General features: G+C 43.7%; 9 protein-coding genes across 9 annotated transcripts; 4 read left to right on the forward strand and 5 right to left on the reverse strand.

The window, feature by feature from the left end:
• Positions 1-290: 290 nt before the first annotated feature.
• TRUGW13939_02573 (uncharacterized protein) lies at positions 291-1,145 on the forward strand (the record flags this gene model as incomplete). Its single annotated transcript, XM_035485766.1, has 2 exons — positions 291-795; positions 853-1,145. 2 exons carry the CDS (start codon positions 291-293, stop codon positions 1,143-1,145), a joined length of 798 nt encoding a protein of 265 aa, XP_035341659.1.
• Positions 1,146-2,072: 927 nt separating this feature from the next.
• TRUGW13939_02574 (uncharacterized protein) lies at positions 2,073-3,894 on the forward strand (the record flags this gene model as incomplete). The annotated part of the gene is made up of 5 exons (XM_035485767.1): positions 2,073-2,436; positions 2,525-2,760; positions 2,815-3,183; positions 3,289-3,768; positions 3,838-3,894. The coding sequence occupies 5 exons, from the start codon at positions 2,073-2,075 to the stop codon at positions 3,892-3,894; spliced, it is 1,506 nt and encodes a 501-aa protein (XP_035341660.1).
• A 644-nt stretch (positions 3,895-4,538) lies between these two features.
• On the reverse strand, positions 4,539-5,222 carry TRUGW13939_02575 (uncharacterized protein; the record flags this gene model as incomplete). Its single annotated transcript, XM_035485768.1, has 1 exon — positions 4,539-5,222. The coding sequence occupies one exon, from the start codon at positions 5,220-5,222 to the stop codon at positions 4,539-4,541; it is 684 nt and encodes a 227-aa protein (XP_035341661.1).
• A 739-nt stretch (positions 5,223-5,961) lies between these two features.
• TRUGW13939_02576 (uncharacterized protein) lies at positions 5,962-6,392 on the reverse strand (the record flags this gene model as incomplete). The annotated part of the gene is made up of 2 exons (XM_035485769.1): positions 5,962-6,147; positions 6,216-6,392. 2 exons carry the CDS (start codon positions 6,390-6,392, stop codon positions 5,962-5,964), a joined length of 363 nt encoding a protein of 120 aa, XP_035341662.1.
• Positions 6,393-7,253: 861 nt separating this feature from the next.
• TRUGW13939_02577 (uncharacterized protein) lies at positions 7,254-8,986 on the forward strand (the record flags this gene model as incomplete). Its single annotated transcript, XM_035485770.1, has 5 exons — positions 7,254-7,559; positions 7,623-7,817; positions 7,880-8,015; positions 8,074-8,637; positions 8,703-8,986. The coding sequence occupies 5 exons, from the start codon at positions 7,254-7,256 to the stop codon at positions 8,984-8,986; spliced, it is 1,485 nt and encodes a 494-aa protein (XP_035341663.1).
• A 954-nt stretch (positions 8,987-9,940) lies between these two features.
• On the forward strand, positions 9,941-10,772 carry TRUGW13939_02578 (uncharacterized protein; the record flags this gene model as incomplete). Its single annotated transcript, XM_035485771.1, has 2 exons — positions 9,941-9,974; positions 10,030-10,772. 2 exons carry the CDS (start codon positions 9,941-9,943, stop codon positions 10,770-10,772), a joined length of 777 nt encoding a protein of 258 aa, XP_035341664.1.
• Positions 10,773-11,271: 499 nt separating this feature from the next.
• TRUGW13939_02579 (uncharacterized protein) lies at positions 11,272-11,721 on the reverse strand (the record flags this gene model as incomplete). The annotated part of the gene is made up of 1 exon (XM_035485772.1): positions 11,272-11,721. The coding sequence occupies one exon, from the start codon at positions 11,719-11,721 to the stop codon at positions 11,272-11,274; it is 450 nt and encodes a 149-aa protein (XP_035341665.1).
• Positions 11,722-12,843: 1,122 nt separating this feature from the next.
• On the reverse strand, positions 12,844-13,650 carry TRUGW13939_02580 (uncharacterized protein; the record flags this gene model as incomplete). The annotated part of the gene is made up of 1 exon (XM_035485773.1): positions 12,844-13,650. The coding sequence occupies one exon, from the start codon at positions 13,648-13,650 to the stop codon at positions 12,844-12,846; it is 807 nt and encodes a 268-aa protein (XP_035341666.1).
• A 2,446-nt stretch (positions 13,651-16,096) lies between these two features.
• TRUGW13939_02581 (uncharacterized protein) lies at positions 16,097-18,710 on the reverse strand (the record flags this gene model as incomplete). Its single annotated transcript, XM_035485774.1, has 3 exons — positions 16,097-16,629; positions 16,682-18,125; positions 18,183-18,710. 3 exons carry the CDS (start codon positions 18,708-18,710, stop codon positions 16,097-16,099), a joined length of 2,505 nt encoding a protein of 834 aa, XP_035341667.1.
• Between the last annotated feature and the right edge of the window lie 641 nt (positions 18,711-19,351).

The following is a 19,351-nucleotide window of genomic DNA, read 5'->3' on the forward strand; positions in this document are numbered from 1 at the left end:
AATAGCGAGTAGCGATAACGCAGCGTGACTCGCCGGCTCCATTCATTGGGCCCTGGTTGCATTCTAATGAAACGATTCCCCCCCCTCGATGTATACCCCGCTCGGACTCTTATTTGTTATTTGTCCCCTTTTTCTGTATTATTATTTCCGTTTTTAGTCACCCGCCGCCGCGGGGTTCCGTGGCCTTTTTTTCTGTTTTCTTTCTCGTTTTTTAGAAATAATAATAATAATAACTCTGTATTCTGCCTTTTATCTTCAAATAATTCGAGTGACAAAAATATCAACAGAAAATGTCGTACCAGTACTCGCATCAAGATCACGGCCACCCACCTCTTCCCCCTGGCTGGATCGCCGAATGGGAGCCCCGGGAGCAGCAGTACTTATTCGTTGACCAGCGCACCGGACAGAAACAATGGCACCATCCTGAAATGCCGCCTCAGGGAGGTTACGATGACCGTTCGCGTGGTTACGGTGGCCCTCCGCCATCAGGACCTGGAGGCTACGGACATGGCCCTCCAGGTGGTCGTCCACCTCCAGGATATGGCAGCCCGGCACCTCCTGGGTATGGAAGCCCTGCACCTCCAGGGTATGGTAGCCCCGCACCTCAGGGCTATGGTGGTCCTCCACCTCCAGGGTATGGAGGGCCACCCCAAGGAGCGTATGGGGGGTCGCAGCATGGTTACGGTAGTCCGCCGCCACAGGAGGAAAAGAAGAACCACAATTTGGCCTATGGTATAGGTGGTGGTCTCCTCGGTGCAGCTGCCGGAGCTTGGGCGATGCACGAATATGATGAGCGTAAGTGACTCTTTTCATCCTCCGGTCTACCTCGTATATAGCTAATGTGGTGTACAGATAAGGAAAAGGAGCGAGACGAAGAACGCCGCGAAGAAGAGGCGGAGCGCCGTCAGCGCGAGGAAAACGAGGAGCGCAACTTGGAACGAGAGCGTGAACAGCTTTATGAGCAGCAGCGCGAGGTACAGCGCGAGCGTGAGTACGAACAAAATCGCCAAGAGGCAGACTTTGAGCGAGAGCGTCGTTTAGAAGATGAACAGCGGTATGAGGAGCGCCGCTACGATGAAGAGCGTCGTTATGAAGACGAACGACATGATGAGTACGAAGAGCGGAGATATGAAGAGCGGTGGTGATTTTGTGCACACTGGAGTTGCTACTGTTGTTGCTCGCTAGCTGGCTTGGGCGGTCTGGTTACTTGTCCATGAACCTAGGAGCTTGAGAATTGCTTCTCTAAGACAGGTTCACAGCTTCAGGACTATTTAGATTTGTTAACGTTCCACATTTGGCATGGCCTAGCGGTTTAAATACGATCTTCCTGTATCAAGCTTTTGTCGGACTGTGTCCAATGTTGAAAGTGCTTATATTATGGGGCTCGGTTTCTATAAATGGCAAAATTCAGGGAAAACAAACGTAGGAAACTATTGCATCCAATGCATCAATAGGTATACCAGCTCTCTTTCCGTAAAGGGCAAAGCTAAAAACATTTAAACCCTATTGATATGCTTCTATATGCTCCATCTACTAAAGTATTGATAGCGGGAAAAGGATGGGCCACGATGAGAGAGTACAATCTGCTAGAAGATCACAATAACAGGTACAAGTAATATATCATTGCCGGTCAAAAGCCATAACTGTTCGTTCTACGTGGTGTGGAAGTACGTAAACAACAAATAACAATGTGCTTAGCACATACATACGAGGTGAAAGATTTGACAATACTACTAGTAGCCAGCTGAATCGACCCCAGCTACGAAAAATCTCACGTAGGCAGTGGAGTTCCATGTGATTAAAACTCGATTATTGTTCTAGAGCCGGTTCTTAATTTAGCCATGTAGACCACTGCGCTAAGGGATGGTGCTAGTGTGCGATTATTTGAGCAGAATAGCATATAAACTATTCCTTTCCTCTGTTGGAATGCAACTTTTACACTAGCTATTTCTCAAGGATAAACCTATGCTACGATTCAAATCATTAAAGCTCAAAAAATGATTCTCAGCTAAAGCATCTCCGCCTGATAGTCTGCCTGCTTTATGAAAGAAGACGAAAAACGCGAGATAAACATGCCTGTTTTCACCGACGCCGTCTCAACCAGTGTGAAGGTACTATCGGGGCTGCTAGCAATTGCCTGCATCACTCTTTGCTGGCTATTTTATCCTCCTATTTATCCAAGAAATATTCCTACTATCCCATTTTGGGTGACACTGCTGCCATTTTTTTACGATGTTGACCAAGAAGAGACATTCAAGCGATACATCCGTAAGCCTCTTCTCAAACATGGGGCCGTGAAATTTTTCTTTGGAGGACAATGGAATATTCTGGTCCAGCGATCCACGTATCTGGCAGAGATCTTCAAAAATGAGGAGGTCTATCAGAAAAGTGGGAACGATAAAAAATTGCCTCATAGCGTGATTGCGGAATACCTTGGTTAGTTTCACTGTTCGATACCATGGGACTTATGGAAAAAACACTGCTGATGGACTCGGATCCTGTTGGATCATCATTTCTTGACTAGGTGACAACATAATATCGTCTCGAGGAAACGACTATCGAACATATCGCACCGTCATCAAGCCTGGTCTACAGGAAAATTTCGACCCTGAGCCAATCATCCAGAATGCTCAAAAGCTCTATTCACTGCTCAGACAACTACGTACGGATGGCAAAAGTGCAGAGCCTAATATTCAAGATGTTCTGCAACGCTACTCCATCACTAATATCTTGACATGCTTATTGAATTCAGATTTGAGCGTTGGTTCTACTTCTGCCATTCGAGTTTCTCCGTACTCACTAACAGAGAAATAGTTACTTGATGATAACAATGCCGACCTGAACAAGCTGCAACGCCAGGTCAAAAAAGAGATATTCAAGCCAATTTTCCTTAGCTTTCCGTTTCTTGATAGATTGGGGTGGCTTTTCCCAAGCCGCCAACGCTCGAGAGAGACTATCCACGCGTTCGCTCAAGAATTGCAACGTGTTGTCTGTGCGGGTCATGAAGAAGACTCCTACTGGATGGCATCCGAAAAACTCGGCAGCCGGCTATTTGCAGCTAGAGAAAGTGGTATCATGACTCACAAGCAGTTTCGTGACAATCTCAACGTGGTATTCGTGGCTGGGCAAGAGAACCCACAGTTGGCTATGCTGTCAGCCTTGTATCTTTTGGGGAAATACCCCGTGAGTCTCCATCTTGTATTGTTATTGAAAAAATTGTGATTTTGTGGATGAATTACAGAAACTTCAGAAAATTCAAGTCCTTAAAACTGACAAAAATGAATCAAGGACGTCCAAGCAAAGTTAAGATACGAGGTGGACATGTGCCTAGATGGAGATCTTTCTCCCGTCGTACTCGGAAAGCTACCGTTTCTCAGCAGCGTGATATACGAAAGTCTCCGCTTATTCCCACCTATTTCACAGTTGGTAAATCGACGCGTTGACAGACCAGTCAACCTCGGCGATAAGATTTACATCCCACGCGATACCTACGTAGGATACAACTCCTACGCCACAAATCGTGACCCTAGCGTTTGGGGGCTGACTGCCGACGAGTTCATGCCAGAGCGGTGGGGAACGAATAACGAAGACATCCTCAAACGATTCCGCCGAGCCAAGGCTCGGGCAGAGTTCATTTCTTTCCATGGTGGTAGTCGTGCCTGTTTGGGAGAAAGGTTTGCGCTGCTTGAGATGAGAATCACACTATTTATCCTAGTCAAAAACTGCACCTGGACTCTCGATCCACACTGGCCAGATAGAATGACGCCGGTAAGTTCCTCCGTGACACATCTATTGACAGAGATTAGTGAGCTGACCCGAGACATTATACGTGTACAGGCTGGCCCGTTATATCCACGCGAGCTTCGATTGGTATTTGATCATAGACAAGGATGAATGTTCCATTGACTTGGAGTGGAGTTCGTTTAGATGGACTGACCAACAATAATAATTGGATTGATTTGTGATGCAAGTTGCGAAAGCGTGCATTCGACTTTTGTATTATGCATGATGTTTCTAGCTGAACGCCATGTACGATGTGGTGAGATCCGTATCTAGTAACCGATGGTGAAACAAGAAAATTTCGGCTTGTTGGAACCTGCAAAAAAGAGCAAGGAATAGTGTGGAGCAACTGAACTTCCTCATTAGGTAAAAACAGGGTATGTAGTGCTGACGAGGCTCCGAATAGAAGTACGTGAGACGGAGTATATTTGCTCAAATCTTCTCCCTTGGGGTTGCAAACTTACTAAGCGGGTAACCTTTAGTTAGTTACATGTTCTATAATGATTATGTAAAGGTAGCTACACTTGGCGTGGATTTTGAGTCTCGATGCACCACATCTAGACGTAGCCCTAATTCGCGTGTTTAACTTTAAAATAACAAACACACACAAAAAAAAAAGGCCAAGGTATCTGATTCACGGCAGGTCGAGGATCTTTCATTCTAATTCAATTAGGTAAATATCTGTTATTTAACTTTTCCTTTTTAGATATCTAGTAGAATATTTTTTTACTTCGGCTCACGCAGCGACACTATCCACATTAATCCAGAAGACTTTTGGCATCTTCAATACCTTTGGAAATGTCCACCCAAACGTAAAACACAGTAGCCACTAGCATAAGCAATAAGTTTGGAATCATGGGAAATCGCAAGTTATGGGTATGGTCTTGAATGACACTTTGCACCAGTGGGTTGATCCACCCGGTTGCTAGGTCCAGTGTGATCTCAAGACCAAAAAACTGCGCTTCGGACCCCTTTGGAAGAAGCGAGGAGTAGACTGCACGGTTATAGGACCGTAGTGCACTACTCGTAGACATGAATAGAGCCTGTTCGACCCAGAACTCTGCTTGGTGTTTGTATCCAATCGTGACGTGATCGTTGATACCAATACAACCCCAAAGCACGCAAGCCATATTTACTACCAGAAACACGTAAAGCCAGCTTTTCAGCGGTACTCTGGCACGAGGGAAAAGAAACAAAAACGACAAGCTACCCAAGACAGCAAATATCACGTTGGTGAAAGACCAGATTTGATACACACCGTCTCTGCTGCTGAAACCAGTCACCTGAAGAAACAATGATGAAATGAGACCGAGGAAGTTGCTATAGCCCGTATTCCACAAAATCCATCCAATGCACAGCTTAAAGGCCTCGGGGTATCTCTGTATAGAAGAGAGCAACTTGAACCAACCTTTGATTGGAAGCAAAAGTATATTCTCGTCCATTGGCTTTTCGCGACCCGGGACTGACGGTAGCATGAATTGACCTACGATCGCAAAGGCGACTTGACATTCACGTGAATTAGCGAAATTTTGTTGGTATAAGGGGCAATGGAGATCAGAGAGCCTTACTTGTGATGCATCCCGCGATAGTGATAGCCAGAAGATAGTTGAAATATCCAATCTCGACATAGGACCCTCTTCCGTAAACCAGTATAACACCAATTATCAGAGCCACTAGTCCACCTATGTTGCTAGCAACGAGGCCATAAACGCTAACAGAAACCCCCTTGTACCATGTACGCCTTTGCTGTGCCTCTCTATCGTCCGCTTCATCCACTCGCAAGGGAGATCGAGAGTGAGAAAAACCAACTGAACGCATGAATATTGGAATATATGATCCTTCGATAACGGTGTAAACGCCCTGGGCGGCCGTCAACAGGCAATATAGCGAGGACAACGCATTCAGATGAGCATAGTCAACTTTGGTGAGACCTGCAAATGGCAATGCCAAAGCGCCGAATAGGAAAATGGACGTCATCATCATGGCTTTGCGATAATCTTTGGGTGCCGGCGCCTATAATCAGTAACCCTATCCCCAAACTATTCTAGAGAAGGGGTCATACGAGAATAATCCGCTATTCCCGCTGTAGAAATTGTGACAACGCCTTCCATTGCACGAGCTATTGCTTTCAGATATAGCCTGGTTTTATAACAGAAGTCAGCCGCTGTTCGGTGTTGTGGACTAGCAGGAGATCAACATGTAACTCTGGTAATCAACTTCACCGGTTCCGAAATTCACCACACAGGAGATGTTCGTTCCTCGTCGAGCGCATGGCTTGTCCGATCCTGGCTCGTGACCGACGTAATTTGCAGCAGACTGTATTGCTGCCGACACATAGTTGAAGGCCATGGAAGAAGTTGGTCCTGTCTATCCGAGTATTTTAGTCAGTCATACTTGCATCCTCGTTGCTTGATAAATGCAGAAGATCGGCCAACCGAGAAACATAGGACAAGATAAGCCCATAATGCCTTCTTTGTTCCCATAGCCGACTGGGTAGTGTTTGAACTGTCATCTTCACCCCATCCGTCTTGACCTGTAGATGTCGCGAGTTTTTTTGCATTCCCAGACTGGTCGCCGGGTCGGTCTTCCATCGTATTGTACGGGGATGGCATGTCGGCTACCTTCTAGATTCAACGGACAGGCCGGAACAAGAATAAAAAACCGAAGGTGTCATAAAATGGTAGATAGCATTCGTTACAGGCCTTGAGACAAGGCGCAGTAGAGTTTTGCACCCACGACCCTCTTTATTCATCTTCCATCTTTGTTCCTAGTCACCGACATACCGACATGATGATTATCCTCTCATACTCACTCAACCGGTATACCCCGATCTAGATCAGCAGGAACTAAGGCACGCTAAGCGCATGCGCATGCGCGGAATTGAGCAAATTTTCTACCGAATCGGCTAATGGTTGAAAAGACACGGAGCAGGGTTGCAATGGACCAATTCAGTTTATCGTTTGCGGAACAGGGCAAACAAAGAAAAAGAATAATTCTAAATCGATAATAGGAAAGAATCAAGATGAGCAACAATAATAAACTCAATACGAGGTCGATCCGGGACTCACGGCACGGAATTGAGATTGGCCCCCGCTGCAGACCGGGAGGCAGACGGCCTGAAGTATAAGCCCTGGGCTGATTTGAGCATCAAAAGCGCCTCTAATGGTCCACTTATACCACTACAGGTCTAACTAAGCAAATAGTGACATATGACAAAGGAGGTGAGCACCTGAGAAAGTAAAGGAAGAGATTTTGGCGAATAATATGAAGCGAGAGTTCGCAGACTGAACTTCAGACAGAGTAAGACCTAAACCGCGTCAAAAGTAAGAGTGTGGATCTATGGGAGCATTCGCTTGTGCAATCATTATATATTCCACGTATCTTTCGACTCCTAACTGTAGTAGCGATCACCCTCCATGTTCTGTAGTCCAGTAGTAGCCCAGGTGGTTACCTAAGTGCTTCGGGCTTTTACGATGACAGCAGGATCACAGTCGCCGCCGGAGGCCACTGGCCCACAGGCAAAAAAGGGAGAAGAAACACAAATCCAGTCGTCACAGCAGCCAAAAAATGACGGACCTCCAGCTCCTCCAGCGTATACTGCTATCCCGACATATCGTCGGACATTTATTCTAAGCATCGTGACTGTGGCAGGGTTTTTTGGGCCATTGGCCGGTAACATCTATTTGCCAGCTCTTCTAGTATTGGAAAACGAGTTCCATGTCAGCAGTACTGTTATTAATGCCACAGTTTCTGTGTTCATGGTTGTATTTGCTTTCGGGGTACGTTACTCTTCCACAGGTTAGCAACCAATTTATCTGTCCGATGCTGAGACAGGTTTTTAGCCTCTCTTTTGGGCCAGTTTTGCGGACCGACGAGGACGGCGACCTCTGTATATCGCATCGATTGCTGTTTACATTCTAGCGAATGTATTGCTCGCTGCTTTGCCTTCTAATCTCGGTGCACTGTTCTTTCTCCGGATCTTACAGGCATTTGGATCATCCGCAGTGGTTTCCATGGGCGCCGGGACCGTAGCAGATGTAAGCTATACTAAGATGCGTGCTTTTAGGTACAAGTACTAACCTGTCAATAAAATTCCTAGATTACTGAGCCAAAACGCCGCGCCAGAGCCATGTCGTACTTTTTGCTTGGTCCCCAATGTGGTCCAATTCTAGGCCCTATTATCGGAGGCGCACTGGCTGGGGGGGCATCTTGGAGATGGATATTTGGATTTCTTGGTAAACTTCCTTATGAGCTGTGAACTCAATGCCATTCGTGCTACTGACTGCTTGCTAGCGATATCCGGGTTTGCCCTCTGGGTGATTATTGTTTTTTACCTACCGGAAACTCTCCGAGCACGAGTCGGTAATGGTCAAATCTACCAGGAAGCGAGTTGGATATTATGGCCGCCAAGATTTGTATCTGAAGCGGTTCCAGTGGAAAAAAGAGGACCTCCGCCTCCCAAAGTCACTTTGTCGACATATTGGCGCCTGTTTAGGTATCCACCTATAGGCATTTCCTCGTTCAACACGGCAATCCTGTATTCCTCTTACTTTTGTATCGCTGTCCAGCTGCCGACGGCTTTGGAGGATACGTACCATTGGACGACCGCTGAAGTCGGAGTTGGCTATGTAGTTGTGGGTGTCGCCATGGTGATAGGGTCACTGATAGGCGGACGTTTTTCGGATTGGAGACGTGCCCGCCTGGTTTCTTCAGCAGGGGAAAAGAATGTCGGACCAGAAAGTCGGTTGGTTGATCAGATATGGGGTGTTTTCCTATGTGTTGCCGGGCTGGTTATGTTCGGTTGGTTTGTCGACAAATCTATTCATCCCGCTGCTGTGTTGATATCGACTTTTCTTAGTATGTATCCCTTTCCTGATTTTGTTCGCTTGGAAGAGTTAAAGCTGATTTGTCAAACTTGGCAGCTGGTTTTGGAATGTCGTGGATATTTGTTGCAACTAACGCATTTCTTACTGAATGCGTGGCTCAACAAGCTGCCGGAGCTTTTGCCTTGGGAAATATGTTACGTAGCCCAGCTGCGGCTGTAGCAGCAGTCGTAGTTAGTCCTCTTGTAAAGCACATGGGCTGGGGCTGGTGTTTCACAGGGCTTGCCCTTCTGAATTTCTTCGTCGTGGGTACCGCGGTCCTCACTTTGCGTACCCAATCCCCACGGTGGCGAAGAGAACGAGCAGAGAAAATAGCAAAGTGAATAAGAAAAATGGATAAGCGGTGATGAGTTATTAACAGGTCTTGTTCTTCCTCTATATATAATCAAAATTGTTACATGTAATAGGTTTATAATTAGATTAATCAATACCTATAAGCTACTTAATATTTGGGAGTTGTAAACGTAAAATGCTCCGCAGATCACTGAATATAATTAAGTTAAACTTTGTATCTAGGTCACTAATTGAAAGCTTTATATATGGGCCTAATTCATTGATTTATTCGTGTATATATGTGAACTGATAGAGATATGCATTTTTAATGGAACATTGAACGCTGGTCAATTGGTACCAGCTGGACGGAATATACTGGTAACACATCAGATCAATTCAAACAACACCACCTCGTATTATAATAGCAATCCACAATCCAAAACGCACAATCTAATCTCATCCTTCCGGCTTTTAAACATTCTTTAAATGCTATCTCCGAAACTAATTGCGTTTCACAAAACTATGACCCAGGTTGGATTTCTCCAAAGACATTCTGTCTCGTCCTAATTGGCTGTTTAGATATGGATCCAGTCACCGTCCAATGAGAAATTACTTTCCAAAACAGGAATAGCTTATCTAGTAACGAAATACACCATTCCTTATATAGACTAGTTTGTCATTTTACGGTTAAGTAATAATAAATGTCGACTTCCCATTGGACATAGACCCACAAGCACACTATGGATCTATTCAGGCACGTATACTAAGAAGACGAACAGATCAAATGTGTCTTCTCATTTTCTCGGTTTTGGTCTCTCGTTTTTACGATCGTATATCCGTAGTAGTTATGGTAGGATTAATAATACAATCTGAGTTGGGCCGAACGACATATAAAGAGACCAGGTGCCGCCGCTGTCCAGAGGTTACTTGAAAATAACAAATAACAAATACCTTTATTCGCAAAACTTTACTCATAAATTCATTAGCCGCAATAGTCTCTTAAAATGGACGCCTCTAAGATAATTGTGTTAATCACCGGTAAGTCCACATGCCTACCAGGCAATGCAACCAGCTTGCTAAACGTGAAGGTCAGGAGCCAACTCCGGTGTCGGTTACGCCACAACACAAGTAATTGTCTCGAATTCATCAAAGTATCACGTTATAATGGCCTGTCGCAATGTCTCCGCTGGGCAGGAAGCCCTTGACGAAATCAAAGGGTCATCATCCATGCCAGCCAAGGGCAGTCTATCTCTCTTGCAACTTGATGTCTCAGACGAGGCTTCGATTGCGGCGGCCGCAAAATCAGTCGAAAATGATTTTGGACATCTCGACGTTTTGATCAATAACGCCGGGATAGGGTCACTGGTCCCAGGCGCTCATTCCAAGGAAAGCCTCCACTACGTTTTCGATACAAACGTCTTTGGTCCGATATTGATGATACAAGCCTTTGAGTCGCTCCTTGAAAAGTCGACATATTCAAAGGGCCCGTATATCCTTCAGGTCAGCAGCGGTTTGGGGTCGTTTTCAATGGCATCAGACACGAAAGACCCTTTCTACAAAACAACGTTTGGATCATATCGCATGACCAAGGCTACTCTCAATATGGCAACTTTACAAAGCCATATTCAATTAGCAGACAAAGGATTCAAGGTGTTTGCATTTTGCCCCGGATTGGTGGTGTCTAATTTGAGGGGAAAGACAGAGGAAGCGAGAAGCGGATGGGGAATGGCTGGCGACCCAAAACTGCCGGGTCAGGGAATTCTAAACATCATTGAAGGAAATAGAGATGATTTGGTGGGAAAGTTTGTTCACAAGGACGGGGTGTATGACTGGTAGACTAGGATTCATAAATAGTGTTATCTGAAATTTAGTATCTGCTAATTGATATCTTTTGTTTGAATATGAAGCTGATATGTATAATTTGACATTAAAGTATGACGATAAGAACACCAGAGGAATATTAACTCTAACTTTTGCAATATTCCTTGGCATATATAATAACATTGAATACATCAATTGATCTACGGGTATAATGAAATCATGGAAAACCAATAACATTGAACTATAGCCTCTTTCAAGAATATAGGATACCCCATATTATATTAATCCTCTATAAGTGGTTTGGCTGTTTACATCTTATGAAAAGGAAATATTATAATAACTTCTGCTTGCAATTCAGTCACTAAATAACATTATCTTATTCATTATAGCAATTATTAATTTCTTAAAACAAACAAAAAAGAACAAAACACAAAGAAAGAGATTTCATGCAGGTTGTTGAAGAATTCATGTCTCAAGGCCAAGTCATTCTTTTTAAGGACATGACACCAAAGGATCACGGGAAGCCACAGCTTTGTGCTGGAGCTGGCGCGTAAGTAGCAGTGACGTGACCCAAGCTGACAGCCTGTCCCCCTGTCAATGCATCAAGAGCTCCCTGGCTAAGCACAAATCGATCAACGGCCACATCGACTCCTATAATGTATACTGTTTCTCCGTTATAGGTGATGCCGTAACACGCACCGCAGTTGGGACTGTTCCAACCGGGAATAGTGGGTGCACCTCCAACGTTAGGGAACTTGGGAAGAGCGCCGAGAGTGTTGTAGCCTTTCTTAATGAGTCCATTCTCGCCGTCGGAGCAAGCCAGAGTGCTAGTAGATTGGTCTTTGTTGTCGTAGGTGTTATCATAGGCAACGTCGATAGTAATACCAGTGTCAGCGGGTGCCGGTGTTGGGGCTGCGAGGGCCACGGAGACCAGGCAGGCGATGGCGGAGATAGCGAACTTCATCTTTCTAGGAAAATACTAGGCTTGATGAGGTGGTTTGGTAGGTTGAGGATTTCAAGAGTAAATGCCGATGTGAAGAATTGAGAACTGAAAAAACGTGCTCTTATGAATGCAGGCTTTGAACTGGTTCTGTGAATGTTTGATGACTTTAAAATAAAACCTTTCGAGGATGAACCCTTTTTATACCCTTTCTACCACAAATATTACCATGCTGTTAAGCCCACATCGCCAAAATTACGTATCATTTGAGTACAAAAGCTACGGTTTGAGACATCGCCGCGAGTAATCTACGTCAAGGATCAGAAATTCCCAGACCTAATCTTACATTGCGGTGTAATTATGGATACCAAATCAATACTTATTTCAGCTTCCTCCCCGCGGTAGCTAAAAATATCGACGGATATAGATATTTACCTCTTCTCGATCGCCGAATCCCCACCACAGCGCGGTCTGTGCCGGATCTATCCAGTGAAAACACCTGCGGTATACAGAAAACCAAGGCATATGACAGATCCAATGCCAAGAAAAAAACACCGCATATCAGGCGTTGATCGCTCACCCCGCATCGTTATGCTTGTCTGGTGTTCTTTTACTGGCCCTGTTTTTGGCCTTGTCTAAGACATCCAGGTTGTGGCCCAATGAGGAGATAGAACGTTGAGGAGCAAACAAACGCCGCTTCTTACTTTCTTTTTTCGCCTCGAAATAATTTCCAAATGCAGCTTTTGCTTGTGCGATTATGTCTCTCATTGTCCGCCCTGCGTCCGTTTTCAGATTTGGCGGTGTGCGTGAGACAATAATTTGTTTTGTGTCTTGGCACACACGAGGCTGTGCCACAGTATGTGTCACACATACCTGAATCGGAATGCGCCACGATCGTCATACAATCTGTTTTCAGATACGTCCCTGGTCCCTCATTTATGAGTCAGTGTGTCACGGGGCTTCTACGGTCGCCCTGCCTGACTTTCTTCTGGCCAGGCAACCTTGAGCGTTGGTTGTAGATTACGAAAAAGTTGCGAGCTTACTGACGAGCCTCGTGATTTACACGGCCTATGTCTTTGTGTTGCATCTATGGAGAAGTATATGAGCATTCCTGGCTAATTAATTTATTCTGCAGGAAAGTATCGGTCATCGCACCTCTTCCACATTGCCATATATACTGGACACCGACACCCCTTTACATGCAGCCAAAACAACACTTCCAAAGTACGTAATGGCTGTCGCCCTACCTGAAACTGCCATATCTGAATACTCGCGCAGGGAGACCATTTCTAGTGGTTCCTGAGAGGCTTGTTGCTGCCAGGCTTGCTCGGACGACGCATCCCAAAGAGAGCTTCGCAAATCGAAGGGTAGAGCCTCTATAAAAGGTGTCCGAACTGAATAGCTTCTCTGTTTAAAAGAAAAGGTACTGCATAAAATGTGCGCCATTATAATTGTTCGTCGAATGCTTTCTGCAAGCAACCATGCGCGCCAGGCGCTTAAAATTTGAGGCACATACACCGGGGCTTTCTGCCAGATATATTGAGCGAGGCCTGTCACCATACCTGTGGTAAAGTTTACATGATCATCGCTCCCTTCGTTGTTATTTTGCGTATTATCACAGTGGAACAAGAGGATACATTGGGCAATGATGAGTGATTGGGCATAAGCGAGAAGTTCTTCAATTGTCGCAGCAGCTTTTGCTAGACGATATAGTTCCGCGGATTTTTGTCGTAACTGCGAAGACAGTAGGATATTACTGCGAAAACCGGTACTTTTATGCTGCCACTGACAGATAGCAAGCATGTCTCGAATGGGACCCGGACATGATGGGTCATACAGCCGAGGATGGATGAAAGTAGTCTGCATATTTTTTGCAAATGTCACCGGAACATCTCGCATGGCGCTGATCAGATACCGGATAATAACGACATCGTGTGTTTTAAGGATTTCCATGCGCAGCGGTCGACAAATCTCATTGTGAGGCTGATTTTTCCTTGTCTTCCCTACTCGTGCCTCACGATGGAGACTTGGTCTGGCTGTCGCAGCTACAGGAGCAGGGGCATTGGTGTATTCGCAAAGCAGTCCTCTGTTGGTGCATCGGTAGCATCGCGGCAAAACCAGGTTGCAGCGGCGTTTGCTTCTCACGCAGTTTTTGCATGCTCGATGGAGAGTGGTAGATTGGCCGTCCATTTCCACGACGGACCACTTTATAGGTCAGAATCCAATAGGTGTTGTCAATAATGATATAATATCAGTAGTATAACGAGGTCACTCACCTGTATGAGGTTTAGTCCCCGGTTCCTACGGGATACGACCTTCGTTTTTCAGTTTCAAACTTAGTTACTAATCGCGCACCGGCCGCTTCCGCTTTGGGTGTGCGCCGTCCCAAAGACTCAACACCGATTTCAGCTCAACGCCGATTTCCATTTTTGTATGGGTTCCCATATAAAATCATGAAATCAACCTTTTCACAGAACTGCCCAACCCCTATATTAATTCTTATAAAAATTGAAATATAGAATAAACAGATTATTTACTGTAAGATTTTCCAAAAATTATTGTCGAAAATTATTATATTATAGAGATCTCAATGTTGGGGCTATGTGACGACGAGTCGATTCCTATCCTCTAAGAGTACTCTGCAACGAGAAAACCAAACATGAGAAGGGAAAGAGGAAGAGAAAGAACCTCTTCTACTAGTTACATAAAAAATATTCCTTTGTGTGCATCAGTCTATTCTTTTTATAGTTCTGTATAAAATTATTCTTATCTTAATACTACTCTCAGTTTCTTTTTCCTGATAGTGCCTTAGACTACTACTGCTGGTTTCTAAGACCTAGATTAGAACCGTCACACTATCCCCTCTTTTAGGCCATGTTTGTCTTTAAGTATGCTATTATCTCCTCTATTTAGTATAAATCTGTCCTTCTCTACTGCCTTTAACTATTCCTAGAGGTATTTTAATGGTCCTAGCTTCTCTAAATAATAGTTATAATACTTTTTTAACATGATAGAAGTATTCTTGAAATTTCTAACTAGATACTATTCTATATCGATATTATAATCTAACTATTTTATCTAATAATAAAGCTTTTTTTAGTATATCTAGACGTCTAATACTTTTTTAACTACCTATTTATCCTGTCTATTCACCTCAATAGGCTCTGCCAGCTCTTCTAGCTATCCTAGTAATGGTTCTGTAATTGCTACTTACCTCAGTTTCTTTAGTAAGAATATAGGATACACATTGATCCTGTCTGGTAATTCTAGTTCAAAAAAGTTGCTAATTCGCTTCTTAATTTAGTATAGACTATTTGCCTAGATATCCAGCTTCCTACTAGGCTATCCTGTTTCCTAGTGCTTTATAATAACCATAATATAATTATCTATATCAAAGTTAAGTGGTCAACGCTTCTTATTAGCTATCAACTGCTATCGCTTTTAACTCTTCTAGAGGTTCATCCTCACCACTTTCTAAATACTATGTATTTGACCTAGCTATAACTTAATATCCTCTTTATTTAGGATTAGTTTCCTTAATAGTTCAAGTGACTTCTAATTAAATAAGATATATAGCTGGTATCCCCTTTTAACCATGAATAACGACAGTTTAATTGACTCTTAAGATAGGGTTGCTGCTATATAATCTATTATTAATAATCAATCTGACCAGTCGTCCTGCACATAATTTATAAATACTCTTAGCTTCTATGATAAGTACTAATTAGTGATCTTTATCTATTTATTAGTCTAAGGATAATACGCAGTTAACAGCTTTAGCTTAATTTTAAGATAGCGGTATATCTCTGATTAGAATTCTAATATAAATTGACTATCCCTGTCTAATATAATAAAATTAGGAGGTTTTATCCAGTAGAACACATTCTTTAACTATAACTAGGCTATTTCCTTAGCTATAGTCTCTTTCTAATAAGGTATTGATATTAATACTTTACTAAGTTAGTCCACAATTATAAATACTATATTATATCTTTTACAGTTCTATAAGTAAGTTATAAAATCTATTAAAATATATTACTAAGATTGATTTAAGATAGATAATAGGTTTAGTAGTCCAGAAAACAGATCTCTCTAAGTATTCATCTACTTATATATAGTCTTCCGCACGACCCAGTAAAACCCAGACCCAACCCAGACCCAACCCAGACTGGGTTGGGTTTTGGGTCAAACATGTCGACCCAGTAATGGGTCTGGGTTGGACTGGGTAACCCAGTACTGGGCCTGGGGCCCCAAATTGGGTTACAAACATAACAAATATACCAAGAATTCTAATTGCATAACTTATGCATTTTGTAGTTGTATTTTTGAGTATTTACTTTACAGATTTATTAGGAAAAAAGGTAAAAGAAAAGCCTTTATTTAGAATTTACATATTTAACTAATGATATTCAAATATATCATCTTCCCGGCTCTTACGTTTCCGCCCTGATACCCGTGTCTGTGTACAGGTTGGTGGTAATGACGGTGAGCCTGGACTATCTGGTTCAGCAGCAGATAAGGAAGTCGTATCTAGTCCTATATCCTCCATTTCATTCTCTGGTCCATTTTCTAGCTCATCCTCTTGCTCCTCTGTATCACTAATTGGATTGATCTCATCCTTGTTAAGCTTCTCTTCCCTTTCTTCTTTCGCCGCCTCAAGCTCATCCTGTGAGAAGAATTTTTCAAGAAGCTTTGCTTCCTGTGCCTCTATATCGAATTTGGATGTACAAAGAAACATCATCAACTCCTCAATCGTCTCGGTCTTCATTCTCCCACGACGATAGTGACAAACATCTCGAGCAGTATTAAAGAGGCGTTCCACTCCTGCACCAGTGGCTGGGAAGGAGAGCGCATCTCGCGCAAGGGCGGCAATAGCTGGAAAGCGATATTGATGCTCTTTCCAAAAGATAAGTGGCCCAACAGAAACAGTATCTAGTTTAAGATTAGTGAACTAGCAATACATAGGTAGTGGATAATCACTGACCACTATCAAGATATTGACTAATTTCATCAGTCATCGCTCGTGGCTGTATATCCTTTCCATCAAGCATCTCCTCCAGCCTTGAGCTTGGTTGAGCTGCAGTGTGAGAGCTGTATGCATCCTGGCTTTGACTTTTTACTTGCGCTTGGTATGGGATGAGGGCTTGCTGAAAGGCGTTGCGATAGATATCTCGCCACTTCTGATCCCAATCGCTAGAGAGAAAGAATCTAAATTTATTCACTGGTGCAAGCATCGTACTGACGGCATAGATATGCCCTCGAATAGTATCGGTTTGAGCGTAGTACTCATCAAGCTTGGTCCGTCCAGCGTCCAGTGCGTCCAGCATTTGTTTCTTCCATGGGACACGCTTCCGTTGTAGCTGTGTCTGTGATCGCTCAAGATGATCAAAAAGTCGGTTGTAAATCTTGAACACATAGTGGGCAGTGACGTCTCGAGTCTTTGATAACTGGGTTGTATAATCGAAGAACGGCTCAGTGATACAGAGAAGATAGTCAATTTGGCGCCACTCGTGCTCGCTAAGTAGCATCTCCTCACAGTCATACTCTGCACAAAATAAAGAGAAGATAGCACGTAGCCGTTTGGCCCGGCGAAGCATAAGAAATGTAGAATTCCATCGTGTTTTCACATCTTGGATGGGAACAATCTTGACGTTTGTTGTCTGAAGATTGTAGAATGTCTCTCGGCGCTGGGGGCTTGCATTTATATAAATTGCAAGATAACGTACTTTGTTCAATGTAGAAGAGATCTGACATTGCTTCGCATTCTCTTGAACCAGCCTGGACTGACTCTCTGTCCACTTTGTCTCCGCGGATTCATTGGATGGAACTGCCTTAATCCGAACAAGAAGCTGATTAAGACTGAGCTGGATAACATGGGCAAGGCATGGTATTCGTGTAATAATGACACCATCTGATAAAGCTTGTTGGAGAGACGCAGCTAATGCCTTATTGTTTGATGCATTATCTGTGGTCAGCCCAAACACTCTATCTTCAATGTTGTTCTCTACCAGGGTTTCCATCAGAACACCACTTAAGTAAGACCCCGTATGTGTACCGTGAAGTGGCTTAAAACCAAGAAGCACCTCACGATAAACCCAATCACTGTCGATAAAATAACCAGTGATCGCCATAAATGCCTGCGAGAATGGAGATGTCCAACAGTCAAGCGCAATAGATATCTTTGAACCAGCAGGTAGCGTACGAAGAACCCGCTGCTGCCGGTCTTTGACCAAGCTCCCTAATCGGCGACGGATTGTATCGGCAGACGGGATCACTGGAGCGACAAGAGCAGAACGCGCTTTGTAGATAATCCGCTTAAATGATGGATGCTCGATGAGGTGGAATGGTAGCCGATTGAGAGTCAGGAATTGCAAGATATCGTCTTCCCAGTCCTCTTGTAAAAAGGGTATATCTGCTGAGATTTCGCCCTAGGAAGACATACCATAGATTAGTATCTAAGTATCGTTTCACAGTCTAAAACATACCTCTTTTTGGAGAAACTTTGTAATCTCTGCCTTCTTTCCCTTCTCCGACCGTAGGCACCCAGCTGTCTTCAGATGTTTCTGGATTGTTGATGTGCCGTGATACTGCGCTTTGCCGGAACTGTTCAGACTCAGGGAATAAGGATGCTCAAGAATCTTTCCACAGCGTTTGCACATGACCTTTGGTGTGCCATCTACACCCTCAGCAACCTGGTTGTAGCTATTCCAGATCACCGTGTGGCGATGTGAATCCCAGTTGATCTTTCTTTTCCGCCCATAGTCCGTCTGTAACCACCAGTCGATAAACTCGTTGTGTGACATCTTGTCGTAGAGAACAAACCTATTCCGGCGATCAGGTCCAACACGTATCAAAGAAGGAGGAACGAGGAGGTCATCTGGCCGGTGGAAGCCAGAATCAATTGTATGATGACTTGCGGATGGAGTGATTTGTTGCGTTGAGAGAGATGGAAGATCATCAATATCTCCACTATAAAGTGACGATGTGAAGTCGGAAAGCTGGCTTTGAGACATGACAAAAGATATGTAAGCATCACGAAGGGGAGAGGTAAAGGGAAAATATGAATAACATACTGAGATGGAAAAGCACTACAATTAGAAAAATGAGAAAAATGAGAAAGTCAAGTTAATTGATATGTCAGATGGAATGAATCCTTGTCCTCTCATTCATTGGTTTGGTATACTGATATTATGTGGACCTAATGCATTATCCCTGTAATAACCCAGTAATAGCCCAGAGACAACCCAGAGAACCCAGTCAAGGCCCAGTCAAACCCCAGTCAAACCCCAATTCCCACCCCAGTTTCCCCAAGCCTAGCCAAAAAAATTCATCCCGTCCTACTTTCAAAGTTGAAGCCTTCGACTTAAATGTAGATATCTAGGTATTCTGACAAGCGTCGGAATTATCAATAGAACGGTTTGATATTCTGACAACAGTAGAACATTTAAACAGTTCAATACATTCTAATATTCCCCGAAATATTTATTTGATTCATGTAGAAATGTATAATGTGTGAATATATGTTTAACATATATAACTACATCGGTACGACGATAGATGCGCATTTTCCCACCACACCGTAGATACGGCCTTTCCATGTAGAACGAGGCATTGTAAAAGATAAGCAACAGTGAATTCGATATGCCCTTTTCAT

Source organism: Talaromyces rugulosus, chromosome II, assembly GCF_013368755.1.
Source record: "Talaromyces rugulosus chromosome II, complete sequence".
Lineage (NCBI taxonomy): Eukaryota > Fungi > Ascomycota > Eurotiomycetes > Eurotiales > Trichocomaceae > Talaromyces > Talaromyces rugulosus.